General features: G+C 38.6%; 1 protein-coding gene across 8 annotated transcripts in view; it reads left to right on the top strand.

The window, feature by feature from the left end:
* Positions 1 to 20,568, top strand: part of PIGN (phosphatidylinositol glycan anchor biosynthesis class N) — a 107,644-nt gene that overhangs the window by 68,972 nt on the left and 18,104 nt on the right. For 7 of the 8 annotated variants that reach the window (XR_015773660.1, XM_088061846.1, XM_088061856.1 and 4 more), the window contains 8 exons: positions 3,703 to 3,811; positions 7,349 to 7,451; positions 9,767 to 9,869; positions 12,029 to 12,115; positions 14,870 to 14,925; positions 15,399 to 15,474; positions 16,754 to 16,827; positions 19,690 to 19,732. Coding sequence is in view for 7 of the 8 variants with exons in the window: in XM_088061846.1 (XP_087917972.1) it covers positions 3,703 to 3,811; positions 7,349 to 7,451; positions 9,767 to 9,869; positions 12,029 to 12,115; positions 14,870 to 14,925; positions 15,399 to 15,474; positions 16,754 to 16,827; positions 19,690 to 19,732 (651 nt within the window). In the remaining variant the exon portion in view is untranslated. Of the gene's footprint in view, positions 1 to 3,702; positions 3,812 to 7,348; positions 7,452 to 9,766; positions 9,870 to 12,028; positions 12,116 to 14,869; positions 14,926 to 15,075; positions 15,222 to 15,398; positions 15,475 to 16,753; positions 16,828 to 19,689; positions 19,733 to 20,568 lie in introns of those variants that run through there. The other variant, XM_088061851.1, reaches the window with a different exon arrangement.

Raw genomic sequence — 20,568 nt, 5'->3', positions numbered from 1 at the left:
GGGCTGAACTAGTTCCAGTTTCTGGCTGTAGAACAATGTGAGACTGATACTGAGCTGGTTTTCTTTTGGTTAAGTCTTCTTTCAGGTGAATTATAGCTTTGTGAAATAGGTAGGTTTTTTCATGCTTGGAGCTAATTAAGTTGTAGAAAGCTTTAAGATTCTAATAGTACCTTGCATGTGTGCTGTCCTCCTTTTATTATTTTTTTTTCTTTCCCCCAACCTATTACAAGATAATAGTTTTATTTCAGAACCAGCTTTATCTGGTATAATTTAGTGTGCTCTGGAGTTTCTTGCTGAGCAAAGCAATGCACTCATTATATCAGTGATTTAGGTATGGAGATAAAATTGGCTGAAAGGAGGAAGGGAAAGAGTAATGAATGCTTAAAATTACTTTACCTGAGTGTGAATGCATGTAAAATGTGATGGTGATGTCTCTTAATTTTTTCAGCCTGCATTTGGAAAAGAGATGTTCCTTTCCTAAGCATTTAGAACATAAATTTCCAGTATACCCTTAGCAATGGTTTTCTTGCTGGAATGCCTGAAAAAAGCTAACCCTGGGTAGGAAAGTGAGAGAGCAGCTCAGTCGGTGCTTGGCCAACCTCAACTCACCACACAACTGCTGCAGCATCTCATGATGATGAAGAAATTGATCCATAGTAGAAAGAGAAAACTTAGAGAATCAGGAAATTCACTCACAGAGTGATACTGAATTAGATGAAAATGTTCTGCATGTTTATTCTGGAAGTAACATCTTCATTTTTCTCCCAACTTTTAAGGAGGTTATAAAGTTCCTCAAATTTCCCCTTAATCAGAAAGTTATTTTACAATAGTGACATCTAATTACTAGTCTCTATTAGATTTTTGTTTCCATACCTTAGTTGGGAATGGAAAATATGGGATCTACCATTCACATTTCGGTTAAGGAAAGGATTTGGAGGTCAGATTATTCAGATGTAGAGGGATAAAAGGACATTACCAAGGCATTATATGTGTTTCTAAATAAATATCTTGTTTTGAGGTTAGGTTACATTTAGTTGCTTTGAAATGTACAGGAATGCAAATGGAAAATGCTTGTCAGAATACTGGCATTTCTAGGCAATGGAATTCCCTAATTCTACTTTTATATTTTCCTTTGAGTTGGACTTTTCAGTGGGAACAGGAAGGGATACTCTTCAAAAGTACTCATTTTGAAATCCTGAGTTTTGATTTACACCTCCCAGACAGTTTTAAAGGTGAGATGAATCCCCTAGTCAGGGGAAAATACCTATTTTGCAGTGACAAATAGTGATCAGGCCACTGACATTCAGATGGATAAGTGCACTTAATCAGGTTCCTGCTCTGCTTCTGACAAGGGATTTCTTAAAAGAAGGTTTTGCAGGTCCCCCATAAGTGGTGTTTGGAGGCAGTCATCAGAAGTTATTCTTTCCTCTGATAATGCTGTTACTTAATGTTTGGGGTCACTGATGAGTTAAGCCTAAGCCAACCAAAACAATTCTTTGATATTGTGATCTCTGAGAGGTTATTTAGGCTTCAATAATGATGAAAAGAGGAGTCATTCATAATCCATCAGCTAGACTGCTGCATTGCTCACTATATAACTTAATTTTTTGCTAGAGAGAGCAGCAGTTTCTCTTTGCCATCCGTTTGATAGGTGATGTCCAGTTTCTGCCACACTACTGAATCATGCCATTGGTTGATCACGTTGGACCACATTGTTATTCCCAGGATGCTTGGACATCGTGTGTGTTCACGGTGGTCAGTTTATTAGTTTCCTCCTCTAAATTAGAATTATAGAATAATTTTGGTTGGAAAAAACCTGTAAGATCAAGTCCGGCCATTAACCTAACACTGCCAAGATCATAACCAAAATACGTTCCTACGTGCAACATCTACATATCTTTTAAAATAGAAGTGAACAGTAGGATTCCATGTCATTCTGGTGGAACCAGGGGACACGAAATGCGTTTTCAACCAGCCTTGTGCCCAGCTGATGACGCTGGTTTTTTTGCCATTCTCCCTATGGGTCCTTACAATGTTTGATGCTTAGGAGGCTCCTAGCCAGAGCTGCTGGCAGTGTTGGGACTGCAGGTGTCACCCTTGGATTCTTCTTTGTAGCTGTGACCTATGGTATGTGTGTCTGAGACCTGCTCTTATGTTGTTCAAAAATTATCTCTGAACATCGGAGAGGGTTGTGAAGGATGAAGTGGGACAGATTCTTAGCTGGAGAACTCTGCATCTCCAAGTTTCTTCTGCTTGGTTCCACAGTCCTGGAGATGCTGGTGGAAGCCAAGAGCAGTTTGAATGTTACTCAAAATGTGAAGATTGTCAAAAGCACATGCTGAGCCCTGGACACTGGCATAGATTTAGCAGCAGTACACTGTGCTTACTAATGTTCCTAGGCCATCACAAGTCTTCCAAGGCACAGGATATATTATGGAGGGTGGCACAAAGTCAGTGCAAAGTGACCATCAGTGTCTAGGGGATATCAGAGGAATTACCAGAGCTTATGACACTAAAAAGAACTTGATAAGATATATCAAAGGGCATGGATACAGCCAAGTGTCCAAAATAAACATCAGAGGTCTAAAAGATCCTATTCCCTGAGCTTTTGGATGCCTAATGTTTTGTCCTTGTTTTTTGATGTCACAGAGAAATATGAGGTACATGTTCTTGTGACCTGAAATTAAATAGAAGCAGCAGATACTGAGCACCTGTGAAACCTGTCAAAAAAGAATGCTGATGCTAAATGTATCCTCTGGGCTGATCCCACTAGGTATCACTGCAGTCTACAAGGGAAATAGCAGCTATTCATATGGTACAAAGTGATGGCTGTGAATGGTGTAGTTGCTGTGCACTAAAAAGCCACAACTGCAATTACATCTTGTAATGCAGTTTTAAAGCACATGTTTGCAAAGTACTGTGCATGCTTGATTTGCCTTTTAGTGGAACTACAGAGTTGTGAATAAATAGCAGTAATTGAAAACTTGGCTCAAGCATTTTCATGGATAATTTTCACCTTTCAAAAATAACTGAGTCATGGGGTAATTTTCAAAAGATTTTCTGCACGTACTTGGTGACTGAATGGTGTCTCTTGAATTAGTCAAAGAAAAAGCCTCTCCAATTTCTCTGCTTCTGTAAGGCAGAGGGCTCTGCTTGAGGTGGTTCAGTCAGTTCTGTTGGGGGGCAAAAAACCCAACAACTTCTTTCTGTCTCTTAAAAGCCACCTCCAGTTTGTTCTGCTGCTACTTCTCTTCTTACAGGAGCCTTCCCCTTCTCCCTGTACCTGATTCTGCAGCAAAGCCAAAGGCTCTGCTTGTTCTTTGTGGCTGTTGTTTGAGAACAAGAGCCCCTTGAAGGACTCGGGGGGGTGTGTGTTTTCTGTGGTTTGCAGGAGTGTTTAAATAGTTACTCTTGACAAAGAGCGTATCATGTCAAATCAGTGGTCCAGGTTACTTGTGTATACTATTTTAAAATAGCAGAAATAAATAATAAGACTGCTAATAAAAAGTAATCTAGAGAGAAGTTTTGAAAACCTGGTAATTGTAAATTATAAAAAGTTACAAATTTTGACACTGTCATTGACTTCCTGCTCTTATAGTGATTCAGATGAGGTGTTTATGCAACTCTAAAGCATATTTAGTAAGGGATGGCGAACATCCATACATTAATTTTGTGTTTCATTGCCCAATTTCTTTTTTCTAGATGTTCGGTGTTGCACTTTCGACATATGTTGTGAGCAGTACCCATGACAGTCTTAAGATCAAACAGGGATTACCTGTAATGAATCAAATTATTAGCTGGATGACGCTAGGTAAGAAAATCTTCCCTCTCAAATTTCTGTGCTGGCAGTTTGCGGAGTCTGGGGTTGGACTATGTCACTTTTTCATTAGCATCTTATTTTCTTTTATCTGACTGCTGATAATTCTTCTGTATGTTTGCTTTCCTAAGTGAGTTTTGAAAAAAGTCTTCTAAAATACTATTCCTTTGTAAGTTTGTGGTAAAATGCAAATACCTTGGATTTATAAATAGCTTTATCTTTTATTTTGAGTGTTCTGAATATTTTGAAGACCACTTTTAGGGATATAACAGCATAAATTCCCTTTCTGTTTCACTTGGAGACAGATATGGGTGATCTGATATGTTCTGCTATCAGTCCAGTTGAGCATAGGGAAATGACCCAAGGTTGTTGCTGTAATTCAATGTAAACTTAAAACTGCAGCAGATGGCAGTGACCCTTGGGATGTGGAAGTGGTTTTGAGAGCCGCCTTGCAAAACACCTGTGAAATAATGATAATAGTGTATGTTTGACATCTGTTAGTATCTAATTATTAAAAAAAAAAGTAATTTGCAAGTCTATGAATTTTTTACCACTGAAAAATCTTAGTATGACTAAACGGAACAAATGGAATTGTTAGTGGAGTTCTGGAATGTAGTGAAGCAATAATTTTGATATTTCAGCTATAAAATAAAAATAATTTCTATAGGGCTCCATTAGAAAATGTTAAGCATTGTTTATCCCTGAGTGATCTGAAATGTGGAATTTCTTTTAGAGCTAAACTTATCCCATATAAAATTTGATAGCAGCTTTTTGCTACAAGTCAAGATCAGGAATTTAAGCATAGCTTTATGAAAGAACTGTGGCCCATGTTACTTACTTGCTGGTTGTCTTGTACATTCCTGTACTGGTGACATTGTTTTAACTTAAGCAGATCTTGTCAGTTTTAGCAATCCTGCTTCTGCTTGAGCAAATGGATTCAAGATTAAGTTCCGTGATTGTGATCAGTGTGTGTGAGCAAAGCTTTCTTAGTAATGTATTTTTCTTCAGAGCATTTTCCTTTCCATCATGCTCCCCTAGCTCTTTGTAGCCTGCTAAGCTAAATGGGGATCTCTGTGTGGATGAATTTCTTGCAGTAGTAAAGTCAATGAAATCGATGAAGTCCTGCTTGGCTTACTGGAGCAGGAATTGGGTGTAAAGGTTATATTTCTCTCCTGTGTAAGGATGAAAGAGAAACATTTTTCATCTAAGAGATGATTCAGGCAGTCAAAGAGGTTTAGAGTTATGAGGAAAAAGTATATTAGAAATTCTCTTTGTTGTGGGTGATGATAAAAATAAAGCTAACAGTGAAGCAAACTCACTGGTACTCAAAATGTCTACTTGCTGCCACAGTAGTACTGAATATTTTAGCAAAGCCTTTCAGACTGGAAATAATCATTCTAAGTGAATATGATATACAAGATAGGAGCTTTGTGTACTTGCTGAAATTGCTTTCCATAATTAAACACAGAAATAAGCAGGTAAAACACTAAGGCATCCAGCATGTCCTCAATACTCCTCTTGAAGAGAAATGCCTTGTCATTACCATAATCAGAACTGGCACCTGCCTTGTTGCCAGTGTGTACCACAAATGGGATATCATAAGAATTAAGGTACCAAACTCTACTGAAGCTTTTCCAGGGTTAGTGGGATTGCAAGTGGTCCAACTCCTCTTTGTCTTTTTGCTCAGTTGTGGAAGAATGGTACTGTTACTGAACTCTCATTTTGTATATCTGTGTATTTATAAAACTAGAACCACACAGTTATTAGTATTTGTGCATAATAATACTGTTTTATTATTGCGTCAGGATAATAATAATACTTCTGAAGTTTCCTAGGGAACTTTTACCCCCCTTCTCAGCTATTTATCCTGATTAATATGAAACCTAACTGTTTAAATTTTAAATTTGACCTACCTTTTTTTTCTGACCTACCTTTTTTTTTGAGAAAGACTGGTGTTTGAGGAGCCAGGCAAATGAATTAGTGATGGCTGGGTTCCTTCAGGCTTGTGCCCAGGTGACGTTAGCTGTAACACTCTATGGTTCATAACTTAACTGCAAACATAGAGGCAAAACCAGGAGGTGTAACATTAATTCATCTGCTTCCCATGCTCTTCAGAACCATCTTAATATTACCAGATATTTCTAAATGAATGTATATTATGTCTTAAAATTTTCATCTGTGGAAATTTATCATAGCCACTTGCCAAATTTTGAGGAACTTGGAATCACAACAGCATATGGGGGTCATATACAGAGGTTTGTGTAGGTCAGCCAGAAACCTACAGGTCTTTTTATTATTAGTATCTGATGTATCACATCAGAGATGGAAGAGAGAGACTAATTATCATCTATTAGCCACTCATCTGTTCCCGTCTATGATTGCACTCAGTGATACACATCTGATAGGTTCAGTGTTGCTCACAGAGGCCAGTTGCCATGCTGAATTTATTTCCAACTGTTCTGACTTTCAGTGAGGTCCCTGGAGTTCCTACTTGAATTGGACCTTCTTGGAGCCCCTTGAAGTCACTTATTCTGTAAATGTAGCAGTGGCCCAGGCTGAAAGCCAGGAAATAAAACATCCTGACTCACAGGACTTAGAGACCTCACCTCTCTTTCATTGATATGTTTACTGTAAATACCAATGTATGCAATGACGATAATCACAGCGAGCACGTTCTGTAATATCTTATAGTTTTGTGTTACTTAGAGTGATTATTAGTTTTGACTTACTGTTGATGCAACCTTTGAAAGATTGAGTAATGTGAAGCTACTATACTGCAATGAAGAATCACATGAATGTTATTTGTCAGCATACTTTTTTGTAAGCATGCAATTTTCATATTAAAAAAAAAATCGTGTTTAAAGATTAAGTCACAGCAATGCTTGTCCTTCTCCCTTTCTCTTCTTCAATCATTGGCCATCTTTCCTGTTTTTCTTCCTCGTTACTCACTTTTGCAGGAGCCCAATTCCTAATCTAATTACAAATGATAGAAGGCCAGGTTGGATGGGGCTCTGAGCAACCTGGCCCTAGTGGAAGGTGTCCCTGCCCATGCCAGGGGGCTTGGAACTAAGTGATCTTTAAGGTCCATTCCAACCCGAGCCTTTCTATGGTTCCAATCCATTGGAGCAGTGGCTTTGTCACTGCAGTCTTTGAGTTACCAGATGTCCTCAGGGCCATGGTAAGTGGTTTTCAGAGTAGTATTAAACAGTCAAGTTTGATTGGGTTGTAAGATTGTGCTTCTGCATAATCTTAAAGACTTATTAACATTAGTTCATGAGAAATTATGAAGGCTGTGATGTAGAAAGACAGGGAATTAAAATGGTACAGAACTGAAACTACTTTTGATGAATGTGAAACATTCCAAACATTGCATTTTCTTTAGCAAAAGTAAGTTCTGAAAATAGAGCGTCATATATTATCTGTATTGAATTTCTGTACATAACTTTCCTCAAATCTTGACATTTTATCTTGTTTTCTGAAGATGAAATGTTTTGCATGTTGTGACTGACAGATCTCTTATTATTATTGCAGTTTCTTCCCCAGTGTTGCTGCTACTGAGCCCCACATTTCTCTTTGAGAGACTGTTCAGCATATTGCTCTCCTTGATGTCCACCTACCTGCTCCTCAGCACAGGGTACTTCATTCTTACTCTATTTGAGTTGGTTTTACATATGAAAATCCAGGACTGTATGTGAAACTGTTTCATCTCATGCACATTTCTGTTAAAGGTGTAATATGTGCTTCCAGCATTTATCTCCTTGTTTAGTTTACTAAATAAAATTTTAGGGGAACTTTCATGTTCTTCCTTGTATTATAAACACAGTTTGTTGACATTCCTTTTAACTAGACAAGGCAGTGGCTGGAAGGCTGTGTGTTCAAACAGTCTTGCACCAAAATAAGAAAGTCTGGTTTAGTTTATGCCTTTTGTTGTTTTGACGTGTGCTTTTCTGCTTGCAGAAAAAAGGAAATAGCGTCTCTCACAGCTGCTCAGCACTGGTTATAGCTTAAATGATGTGTGCCAGGAAACAGGTAGTCCTAAAATGAGGGAAAATTGTATTTTGAGAGATTTTTGTGGAAGTAATTTTTTTTTTTCAAAGGGATGTTGTTTCCCATAAAGACTAGACCTTGCTTCTTTTTGGATAAAAGTCAATTCCTCTGATGTTTTAAATGAAGAGAACACTATATCAGGCAGCCCTTTATTTTTACTCGGACTTGGTAGCTCTTAAGAGCATAATTAATGGGGAGTATAGGAACTGTTCTTTCCGCCTCCCCTCCCACTTATCCTCTGGATTTAATTACACTGGAAAATTAAGTGGAATAAAACATCTTGCAGCAGACATTTTGCAATAGCTGCCTCCTGTGGATACTCTCATTTTAGTTGAAACATCTCCTTTTTTTTTCCAGTCTTCTACCTTCCCTTCCTCCCACTTCCCCATTAAGATTTTGATCCTAATGTTACTCCTGACTGCACATACATTCTTACACTCAGCCTTCTTAGCCTGTGCTGGCTACTGGATAAAGCATGGATGTTGTTCTCTGAGGCTGGCAATCTCACTCTTTCTATTTTGGCCCTGCACCAGACCACATAAATGCTGACAGCTCTCTGCTGCCTTCCTACAATGTCCAAATAGATGAAAATATTTTGGAACAACTCTTAAAAGAGAAAACAAAACCCAAGGCACTGGTGCCCGAAGTGTCCAGTGTTTCTCTCCTCAGTGCACTCTTCTGTCATGTACTGATAACCCAGCACATTGCCTGGGTAATTGCAGCCCCTTTCTAGGGGCAGTTAAGTGGAAATACGGAAGCCAGCTCAAGAGCATGGTTGCATACAACCACTTGTCACCAATACTATTGAAGGCATTTAATCTGCAGGCAAGTGCAGACCATTATAAGGTCTGTAGTGTTACTATTACCGACAATGTAACTATTTTGTCTTCATGTTTAGCTGCCTGTGGTTCTGATAATTAAAGTTGAAATGTCTTTTCAAAATTTTTTGTTCCAGTTTGAAATTGCTTTGTAGCCCAACATTACCTAGATTGACTGCAATGATTTCCTTATTTTTTAGAGAAGGAGGTTTGTCTAAGAAGGAAAAAATAAAAAGGGAAACATTTACAGTCTTGTCAATATCAGTATTACAGTCAGTATCAGTATTATAATTTTATCCTGAAAGAAAAAAGCCTGGGAGGTACCATGAAGTGGAACTGGAGAAACTAAATGTTATCCAATTTCAGTCTACACCCTTATGTGTTCTGGAGGTATTAATCTCTCACATAAATACATTCATACTTTGGAATTTGAGTGCTGTAGGAGCCAGAAGTACACCTCAGGTATCGGGGGTGTAGCTAGAACAGCTTAGTGGCCATGGTTAGAGTGTGACTTGATGCCGCTGTTGTGAAGTATTGGAATACAGTGAAGAAAAGAACATTTCACTGAAGTGAATGCTGCTTTTCTTATACAGATGTCTGTTTCCTTAGAACTAAACTGAGATCACCATGATGAGTTTGTGTGATTAGGTCCTAAAGAGACACAGTCTCTAGCTGCTGTTTAAGTGGAACTGTAACCCCTCAGTTCCAAATTGCTCTCATTGAAAAATACTCCATTTTGCAGAAAATTAATTTTGAATGCGGGGTTTTTTTCCTGTTTCTTTTAACTTTATTCCAGTTTTGTTAAAATTAAAAAAGGCACTCCTCCAGCATTGTGGCAGCCATTGAACAAAAAAATGCAAAAGCTGAAGCAAATTCCGTTTCTCCGACTTTTGACATTTAACTACTTTATGGCTTTAAAATTCAACCAACTGTGGGTGTTTGGAAATGGGGAAAGAAGAGTGAGAATGCCACCAGGTCTTGGTATATCTTTTGTGTGAAGAAAAAAGAAAAGAAACATGTCAGTATTTGATGTCAATTAGTTTTCAACAACTGCACTTACTGTGATTATTACGTTACTTTTCAGATATGAAGCTCTCTTTCCACTGGCACTGTTTGGTTTGATGTTTGTGTGGATAAATATGGAACAAGAAGCACTGCAGCACTATGGTCTTTCACTCAAACCAAAGGTACCAGCTCTTGATAGATACATCTATTTAATTAAGAGCTTTATTTTTTTGTTGTTGTTTCTTTGAGGATTTAATAAATATTCTGAGTGGTTTTCAGAGAGCAACTCTTAGCATTTCTTTTCAGTTTGGGAAGCCGGTATTAGCTGTTTCATGAACTAGGAATATGACCTTGTAAGTAAGATTTGTAATTCATGTTACTGAAGATACTGCACGTCAGAGCCATTTCTAGGAATCCAGGAAGACAGTTTGAGTTAGTAAGAGGCAGTGGTGTGGTCTGTAAGCTACAGAGCTGTCTCTGTCAAGTGTAGTGGCAATTTAGCAGAAAGGTACAGTAACTCTTCAGGGTAAATACAGTGTCACTGTACGTTTTTTGGTCTGATCATGGACTCACGAGTGAGAGGCTGAAAAGAAATGATTTGATTTCTGAAAAGACCCATAGGAAATATTAGAAATCTTAATTTGACTTATCCTCTCTTTGTTCAAGGATGGAGACTTATTTCTGTTTAGACTGACAAGGAACTGGAGACCAACTTGGAACTTGAAATTCTCAGATTTGCCTGGAGGAGAAAGGGGAATTTTGTAATCAATGCAACTTCTTCCACCTTAAAATTTAGCGTATTGTCAACAATTTGCAAAGGCCATGCTGCTCACACTACTGCTTAGCTCTTAGGTTAGGTCTAGGGTTGAACAAACTGGGGCTGTGCCACTGTTTTGGTCAGATCCAAAGTGCCGGTTACAGTGGTTTGGGTCCTGTGAGCCAGGTGGGTGTGCACCACAGATCTCGCTGGCTTCTCCCAGATGAACCCTCTTGGCTGCACATGCATGGGAGTGGCCAGAGTCACTTGAAGAGAAGTGTTGGTACACATCTTTCCTTCCTTTTGCAACTCATAAAAATTAGGGAGAAGTCCTGGAGGTTGAAACCTGAGCCAAGACAGTCATCAGAGTGAACTTGACACATACTGTAGTTTTGTGATGCTCGTGCAAGGAAGACAGTTTTGAAACTTCAGAGAGTAGGCTTTACCAATTCAAGGCTAAAAAACAGAAATGGAAACATAAATCACTTTCTATTTATGCTACCTTTATGATAATTTGTGTGATTGTTTTTTGTAGCATCTGAAGCAATAGGGATGGAATCTGAATATCAAAATTGCAATTAGTGTGATGCCACAATTGCAACTGAAGGTGTTTAGCATCTGTGGGATGTATTTTCTCTTCCACTCTAGGACCCACTCTATCTTTTGCATCTTGTTGCAAGACAACTTTGATGCTTGCCTGTTTGCTGTTAGTCTGGTGTTCTCTTCATTGTGAAATAAAGTTCTATTAAAGTAGTATTCAACAGTGATGAATGCTTTATTAATAAAATCGTGCAAATAAAAAGAGCATAGGTAGGCTATAATTATGTTTTAAGTTGTCACTCACAGTATGTCAACATTCGCTTGAAACTTTTGGTTTAAGTGAAAGGAATAATGGAATACCCCTGCTCCTGTTTTTACATTAGAAAATATCATCCCTAGAATGCCTGTTAATGTATGCTGCAAAGTAAATCTTGTATTGGATAATGCAGCTCAATTCTCTGATGCAGAGAGATTATTTTAAATTAAAATGTTATCAGTGTTGAATGTCTGTTACTTGGTTTTTTTTCTTTTTCCCTATGTAAAGGAGTTCAATGACCTCTTAAATTCCATGAAGATAATTTCTCTTCAAGTCAAGTGATATTGTGCTGAGGACTGAGTAAAAGAGATGGAGATTATTTTACTATTTTCACTCACAAAATAAGTCAAATGAGGATAATTGCAGTCTTATTTCTGAGGATCTTTATCCATATGCTCATGTGAGCAGTGGAAGTGAATGTGTGTAGGAGGAATATTTCTGATGAAAAAAGATGATTATAAGTCTAAGGCATGGAAGTTCATTTTTAGTGTAGATAACAGTGGAAGCTTCACTGTTCATTTGATCACCTCACTTGTACAGTCTTTCTGACAGATTCATTAATTCATTAAAGTATAATGAAAACATGGTTTGCAGTCCTTATTATAATACTCTAATAATGGGTGATATGGAAGTAGGTTTCTTTCTCATTCGTTTCAGTAACAGTACAGTGGTTCTAGCAAAGTCCATTAGCTGATGTTTGGTATTGATTCCTTTTGCTGTCTTTCCAGCTTGCTGTTTTCAACTTCACCTGTGCTATGGATATAACTCAGTTTCGACAGCTCCACCTGGATGATGTCCGGAGGTCCTTCTTCTTTGTATCCTTTGGCTGGTTGCTGCACTACGGGGCAAAAAAAGGGTTTGTTTCAAAACAACCTGCAAAAAGGTTGTTCAAAACCTTTTTCAAATGAACCTGCAGTCAAAATCTGTAGTCTGATACTCACTGAGAACAGAAGTTGGTAAAGATGATTTGGCTCTTATTGCTCAAAAGCAATGGTGTTGTACAGTATGCATTTTATCAAGTAGTTAAAAATGCGCTGATTTAGAATCTGGCTCCTTGCCCACTTACGACCATTGCAGCTGAGGTAAATTTTCTTCTGAGGAGTTCTGTTTTCAGTTTGGTTTTGTTTGATTACATTTTGGCGGAAGGGAACTTGCTCACCTTCACAAACCAGTTGAAACAGGTGATATTAAAGTTATCCTCATTTTTAGAGCATGGCAGTGTGTTAGGTAGCAGACAGATGAAACAAGAACGACAGTTCCTGCAAGCTCAAAGTGAAACGTTCCTAGAATCTGGCCTAGAATTATTTATATCACAAGTGATTTTTGCTGTTAGAAATTATATGGTCTTAGGAGGGAAGAGCTATTTGTTCACTAACATAGCAGTTAGTTTGCATTCCTCTAACTGATACTGCAGCTGATTTTTGGGGTTTTTTTCAATACAGTATATTGATAACACTGCCATTTTTCTCTTTCATTGTGGGACTGCAATTAAGTGGGAGCTATTTGGCAGCAAGGATGATGGATGAGCAAGTGGAGAGAAAGTGAGCCAGTCTAGAACATAGGGGGGTTTCCTGCAGGTGAGTAACTGTATCTGGGGAGAAGTTGTCTCAGTACTGGTTCCTACAGAAACAGACTTGATAGTTCGTCAGATAACCAGATCTGAGAGGGTGAGTCACAGTCATAGAGTCCACGCTTTTGGAATTTGGAACTGTGTTGTTGGACATTGGGAGCCTGCAGCAGAGAAAGTGTAACTTAAGATACCAATTTAAGAAGGCAGATTAATGCTAAGAGAGAAGGCGAAATGATTTGCTAAGTGTTTGATGTTTGTCTTTGCTTTAGTATACCTAAAAAGAGCTGAGACACCTTGCAATAAATGGATCAATTTCATTTGCTATTTTAACAAAAAATGTGCCAACTTTAGTAAAGCTACTGCTGTCTGTCAGTTGCTAAATACTGGTAAAAAAAAAACAAAAATCAACTAATCTAACTGTATTTCTTAAAGCTCCAGCATAGTACTACTTTAACACTGGAATGTAGCTGTGCTGGTTTTGGCTGGAGTTAATTTTCATCAGAGTAACTACTATGAGGCTATGTTTTGCATTTGTGATGACAACAGTATTGATAATACAGTGCTTGCACAGAGTCAAGGCCTTTTCTGCTCCTCACACTGCCCCACAAGTGAATACTACTTTAATCTGAAACACTTGAATGTGTTTTTCTCAGCTCCTGAAAAAATAACCAATTTGCAGATCTCCTTTGCCTGCTCAAAGCATGCTGTGACTTCTTTTTTTTTTTAATTTAGATGCTGTTTAATGTTTAGAAATAGTGGTATTAGAGGAGAAACCTTTTCTGCTAGAGCAGTCATACTGCAACTATGACCCTGTGAACTGTATGTCTTAATGTTGTCCCAAGGCTCCTGTATCAGGCCCAGTAGCTGGCATCTGCTGAGAAATCACAGAGCCTGGTCTTTGAGGAAAAGATTCAGATTGCTCATGCTTAGCATTTTTATTAGACCTATGTGTTACTGGCATTTTCTTTTTTGTTTTATTGCAGACCTGTTCTTATAAATCTCAACCAGCAGAACTGCGCTAGGCTGTTAGACTGCCGTGTTACTAAACTCGAAATTGTGATACTCTTGGGAAGCCTGATTTCTTCAGTTATGCTGACCTAATCCTTCCCAAATATTGCATGCAGAATCCCAATGATTCTACTGAACAGCTGGTAACAAATTGTTTATGGAGAGACTTAAATAGCAGGAGTGATAACAGGAGCAAAAGGCCCAGAGGGAGCTCTGGCAACAGCAGCCCATCCTCACTGACTTATGACCCTCTGCCTTATGCAAAGTAAGTTAAAAACCATTCTTCAGCTGGAGCGCTGTGAGCTATAATGGGCTCTTATGAGCTCAAGAGCAAGAAAAATACCTTTCATGGACTCATGTAGTAGCAAGTGTTTTATCTAGATGAAAAAGGTAGGATTTATCAAAAAACTCCTAGCTGTACAGATACTGCTGGAGTCGTCCTCCCTCAGGTAAGGAAGAAAATGGGAGTCACATTCTGCCATGGGTAGACTCAGCATATTCTTTGGGAAAAAGAATCTATAGTAAGGATAGCATAGGAACCTCTAGCCCTTTTTAAGAGCAACTACCTCTTCCATGGACAGTTCCTCAATAAAGCCATCTCTTTTGGCATGCAGAACACATGCATGTGTCATTACTTTCTGCAAGAGCATGTGTTTGAATGCACAGCTGGATTTGTGGTCCAGGGATGTTCCTATCTTGCTAGGCAGGGACACAAAAAGCCACCTGCAGCTTTCTTACAGGGGCCTCGAGACAGACTCTAAAACCTTACCTAGGCAGTATGTATTTTAAAATTGATGTATTGGTGTGTGAAATCTAGAGTAGAGCTAGAAAATACTTTGGATTTCTTAATGCACTCTAAGCTTGTAACAGTGGATCAGCTCATTGTGGTTTCATGATAGATTTTGAAGGTAAATTGGAATGAAGGAGGAGAAATTCTGGTTTTCTTTTATTGCAGTCATTTCTGTAGTGTATTTTCCTTAAATACATCTAGGTTTTCTTCATAGTGACAGCCTTTTTTGGCACTGGAAACATAGCTTCTATTAACAGGTAAATTTTATTTGTTTGAGACAGTACAAAAAATTCTTCCTGCAGTTGATGTACTAAGCATCATTGACATAAATTTCATTAGCAAAATCAGGGCAGCAGAATCAAAGCAGTAATCATTTTGTAATTTATTTTGTTTCTCCTCTCTGCAAGATCTTCCCTAAGAGCCTGAGCTTGTTGGTTGTGAGGTTGTCTCAATTCCATTAGATGTTATCGGCAGGATGAGCAGAGAGAACTTGGTTGCCCACCAACAGCATGGCACCTTGAAAAACACAGAGAAAAATTGTAGAGAAAGAAAGGTGATGTTGGCAGTTCCTGCTGATTTAATATTTCATCAAGAGAAGATAAAATTGGAAGCCTTGTTTAAAAATGTATATACAACCCAGTGTGTTACAGGGTAATTAAAGGCTTTTTTTTATTTTTAAATGGAAAATGCCATTTCAAAGATATGTAATGTCTTTTTCATGTTTCTCTAGTTTTGATCCTGCATCTGTCTATTGTTTCTTGACTGTATTCAGTCCCTTCATGATGGGAGGCTTGCTTTTACTGAAGGTTAGTATTCTTAGCTTGTTGAAATTTTCTCAAAGAAGTGTGGAATAAATAACGTATCACATACATGGTTGTTACTTCGCAGTTCACAAAAACATATATATGTACTTGAGCTTCATTAGGCTTCTTAACCATGTGTGAAGCTTTCAGCCTTTGTAGGGTTTCTAGAGGGATCATTCTCTTTCCCAAAAGAGAAGCTGAAGTGCGTGGAAGTATAATTTAACAGCATTAGGTCCATTTATTGTATTAAAATGGAAATTTCAGATGTTGGAAATACTTCAATAATTTTTAAAGTTATAAGCTTTTCCTGTAGTATAAAATCAACAGAAACATTGAGGATGTATATAATTAGTTCTATGTATATTATATTAAATAAAGGCATTGGATGTTCTACTGATTGGGTTGTCATTTTACAATGGCTATAATTTTCTGTATTTTTCAGTAGTCTGTCAGAGATTGGATTGCACTTCTGGTTTGCAGGCAAGGTGTGGTTGCTCTTTTCTAGTATTTGAGTAAAGGATCTGCCAGAGGGATGAAGTGGGACATTCAATTTATTGGTTATTACTAAAATAAGCACTCTTTTCTACCACTGCTTTTCTGCTGCTTCTGTTCTGGAGAAAGCAGACTGAAGTTACAGGTACACTGTGTGTTGTCCTGCAGGACACAGATCAATAGTGCAAACCTTCTGGATGCCAGTAGTCAGGTTCTATACACTGCTAACGTAAGGATTGCAATTCAACTTTAGAAAGAGCAAAAGGCAGCATTCATGTTTTCTAGTTTGTTTTGTTCTTAATTGACTGAACCATTTACATTTGCTTGATTTGCTTGACTTGGCTCTGGAGGGGCAGTGTGACCATTGCCTTACTGAATGCCTTCTGTATTCAGACTTCTTTGTGGTTGTGATGAGATTGTCCTTTTATACTTGAAACTCTGCAGCCTCTCATGTGAGATGCTGGACCTGAATAGTTGTCTTCTACCCTTGTTGAAATATTTACCACTAGTGCTAAAATGGATAAATCAAGTGAGGATCTGTTTTAATTATGGTTTTCCATATTACCTCATGGCTTATTTCACTGCAGTTCAGCTGTGACCATGGAAGGGGATTTTTATTAACTGAAAATGTTTCCGTCAAAATTATTTTCTACCCTGTCTAGCCAATATTTTATTTTGTAACATACCCATTCTGTGATAATTTCAAAAACAGGAAAATGTTTCCACAACCTGCCCAGGTTCTTTTTGTAAATATGACAATAAGCCAAAATCTAGCTTGTTTTTTGAACAGGTTGCAATCCCGTTTGTTCTGGTATCATGTGCTTTCGAAGCTGTTCAAGTCACAACACAGCTGTCTTCTAAGAGGTACATTACATGCTGTATTTCTGCGTTAGTAAGGGTTTCAAATCTATTTTGTAAGAATTCAGAATTTTCAAATCTTAATGTAAATTTAAAAAAAAAACTATTGTATCTCATTGTTGCTTTTATTTGTTATTAGGGCTTGGAGTTTTACTCAGTGATTTCTGCAAGCACAGAGGTTTTTTCCTTAGTGATAAATAAGTATAAATTGAAGTGTTGGTCCTGTCTGAAACAATCAGATATTTAATATCCTTTGCTGGCAATACAGAGAAGGACCCTTTTTCCTCCATAATGTTAAAAATTAGAAGAATTTAAAGTCTGATCTTTATACTCCACCTCTGCCTATAGCATAGTATTTTTTAATTAGCCCATTTGTAATGTAACCAATTTATAGCTTTGTAGCACTGACCTTACCACAGATAGCATTAAAAAAAAAAAAGTCACTGTATGTCCTTGCATTGCAGTTCAGTGCTTCTCAGATGTGTTCAGTATTACATATTTTTTACAGTAGAAGCAGATGGCTGCCAGTCCTTTCCCTATCTCTAAGGTCTTTTTGGAGATGAAAGTGGGGTTGCCCAGCCTCACAGAGTGCTGTATCCAGACTTGAAGTATCCTCATGTTTCCCCTGTCTCAAGGCTTTTATTTTGTTAGCCTTGCTCATCCCATTCAGCAGACCCAGTGCACATGACTGACTCCTCCGCTCATGGTGTGATATTACGGGTGGTGCTGAGATGGAGGAGGTCCCTGTCAGCCATGTGATTTTGTCACTGCGGGATGTTGTGTGGGGTTGACCAAAAATCCTGCCTGTGTGTGCCAGGAGGACTTCAGGGACTTTCTCCTGCGCATTGCTCAGCTGAGCATGAGGAAGCTGCCCTCTCTTGTTGTGGTGCCCTCTGCTTTTCTGTCTGCTTTCATCCTGCCTGACCCTGCCTGTTGTCTCCTTGTACAACACCACCCACTACCAGAGAGATGGGGCAGACCAAAATCTGACTGCCTGTTGGAGCAGCAGCATGATGCTCCCCACCCCTTTTACCTGCTGTGCTTTAGCTGTCTGCACGCTGGGCCTTCCTTGTCCTTTGATCCCCAAGGAAGGGTGTTCATCCTCATCCCTAAGGCTTGTACAAGAGCAGGGCTGCACTGAAGACCTGGAGTTGCTCAGATAACCAGCTAGTGGTTTCCATTTCTAGGGCTCAAGCATCATAAAGGTCAGCATTTCTCAATTTGTGAACGCTTGCCTTGGCACCGCTGGTGATATTGCAAACTTTTATGGAATGTGCATCTGAGTGTGTGAGAGGGGAAATGATACTGCCTTCATAAACCAGGGGACATGACTATTTCTGTGCCACTTCATAAGGCTGTGGCTGTAACTCTGTCTGGTGTTTGTGCCAGCTTCATTTAGCTGTGCTCAGGTAACAAATGCAGTGATACTGCCACAGCATCCTCCTGGGAACACAGCAGAAACCGCAAGGCGCACCCAGGATCCCTGGAGAGGCTGTGCTCTGATTGTCAGCGCATCCTGAAGTCTGTGCTGCGCTTCTTATTGCTTTTTCTGCCCCTGATAGATAAATTAAGCCATCACTGGGAACAATCCTGTCTTTGCAGTGTATAAACATGCTCTGAAATTAGTCTTGTCCTTCTGTTGTGAAAGGCTTCCTGTAGTTCAGAAGGGTAAAAAGTGGATTTTTGTGATTTGAACAAATTGCTCCTAAACTCCCTGTTTACAGATTAAAGACTTTTTTTTTTTTTTTTCCAGTGGGAGTATTCTGTCCCATTATGTTCTTGGAGCTTGCCCGTGAAAAAGCAGCCCTCTAGCTGAGTGCCTCCTAAGCACTATAATTGCAACATCCTGTCTATCTGAGCCATAGGTTAGCAGAGAGAAGCCTTTCTCTGTGTCTGAGATACAGTTGGTTTGTTGCATCCTGATTTACTAATGAAGCACAACTGATGTAGGTGATATCAGAAAGTTCCTCATTTGGAGGCATTGGTATGGGGTATCCCACCCAAGTACATGCTCATGCAATTCTGCAGCAGGACATTTTCAAAAAAAAAAAACAAAAACATTTGTAGTTTTATGATGGTAGTACTGATAAATTAGCTGTATACTAGTTAAAGACTTTTGTTAATGGGTCAGCTGTTTGCAGCATTACTTCAGTGTCATTAACTTAGAAACCAGTTTTAACCAGTTATAGCAATTGCTTTCATGTAATTTAGGATTTACATAGTCTGAGGAAAAGAAGATTAGGTTAATGGGGGGGAAAAATAGCTCTGCCTCCTCCCTTCTAGTACTTTTTACTAGCCTAAGCCGAATTTCCAGAGGTAAACTGCTACCCGTAAAGAGGCCCATGGTTTAGGAGCATGCCACCAAAATGCTAGGTGTGTCCAGAGCAGGTTATGGGCATCCAGAGATTTGGAAGGGGGCAAGCACCTCCTTTACCAGCCTCTGACTCAGCAGAGTAGTTGTCAGCAGGGTGGGACTGATCAGCTCAGGTAGCTGCTAAACAGTTTTGCTCACTCTTGAGTCCATCATGAAGCTCCTAAATCAGCTTTTATTTGGTCTAACCAGCAGACAGCTCCCTGCATCAGGAATGGGCAGGTGCTGTTTGTAAGATTCTTTTGTTCTCCAAAAAATGACTCGGGTTTCTCCATTGTAAAATTGAAGCTCTATTAATGTGAAATTATAAATGCCAGATGTCCTAGTCATGTATTATAATTGTTTTCCAGTAGATTGCAACATACCTGAGTTTGTGAAAGGCAAATGCAAGAAATCTTATCTTACTTTAATTTCTTTCTGTGGGTTTTAATAAGCTCTTTTAATAGCTGTGGCCATAAAGAAAGGTCGATGACTTTGCTGGGTTTTTTTCTTTGCAGCCTTTTCCTCATTGTTCTTGTGATTTCAGACATTATGGCTTTGGTAAGTTGTTGTTGCACATTCTCTTCAAATAAGATCAAGAAGCAGAGAGTTTTCCTAATTCCATCAAGAGAGATCTGAATTTGTTTCAGACTTCAAAGTTTTTCTAACTAGGGCAGAGAATTGGATTGAAATCCTAGCATAACTTAGAGATAAAACTCTTCCAATCACTGCTTTTTGAATTTCATGTAATTAATGCTTCTGAAGAAGCAATGCTCTTATAATAATAAGAGACAAAAATTAAGTAATAAGTTAACATTTGGAGCTCCTCATGTGCTTTGCAATCATATTCCTTGGAAAAAATTAAACAAGAATATCAGTTTTAGCTGTGTGCAGGGTTTAATTAATTGTTCAGGGATTCTGAACCTTTTACCCACCCCAACGTCTCTTGAAAAAGAGAGGAAGGAGAAATGCTTTACCCACCAGCTCCATTAGACTTGTCAGAATCCAGATCAGCAACATCCAAGAAGACACTTTGTGCCCTTTGTAATAAGCTGTCAGGAAAAGATATCTTCAGAAAGCCTGCATCCACAAACGAAGCTAGCCAAAACAACCCAAAGCTGAACAATCCCCCAACACAGTTTTTACAGATTAAAAATATGTTTTCATTGCCCACTCCAGCTGTCTTCAAATTAGCAAGCAGTGCCACTGGTAAATAGAATCCTTTTCAGATCAGCAGGTAGAGCTGGTGTTGTCACTTTACACATGCTGGTTTTGTTTTGTCCCTTGGAGTAAGCACTCCTGATCTTATTTCCTAGTACAGTGTGATCTGCAAATATCACCTGACAGGAAAAACAGCAAGTAAAAAACAAATAATTGCTAATTTGTGTGTAGAGTGA

This window comes from Pseudopodoces humilis, chromosome 1 (assembly GCF_049639895.1).
Source record: "Pseudopodoces humilis isolate 2021_Gansu_Grassland_sample_001 chromosome 1, ASM4963989v1, whole genome shotgun sequence".
In the NCBI taxonomy this organism is placed as follows: domain Eukaryota; kingdom Metazoa; phylum Chordata; class Aves; order Passeriformes; family Paridae; genus Pseudopodoces; species Pseudopodoces humilis.
Note: the sequence above shows the minus strand (reverse complement) of the source record. Positions and strands in the feature narration are given on the sequence as shown.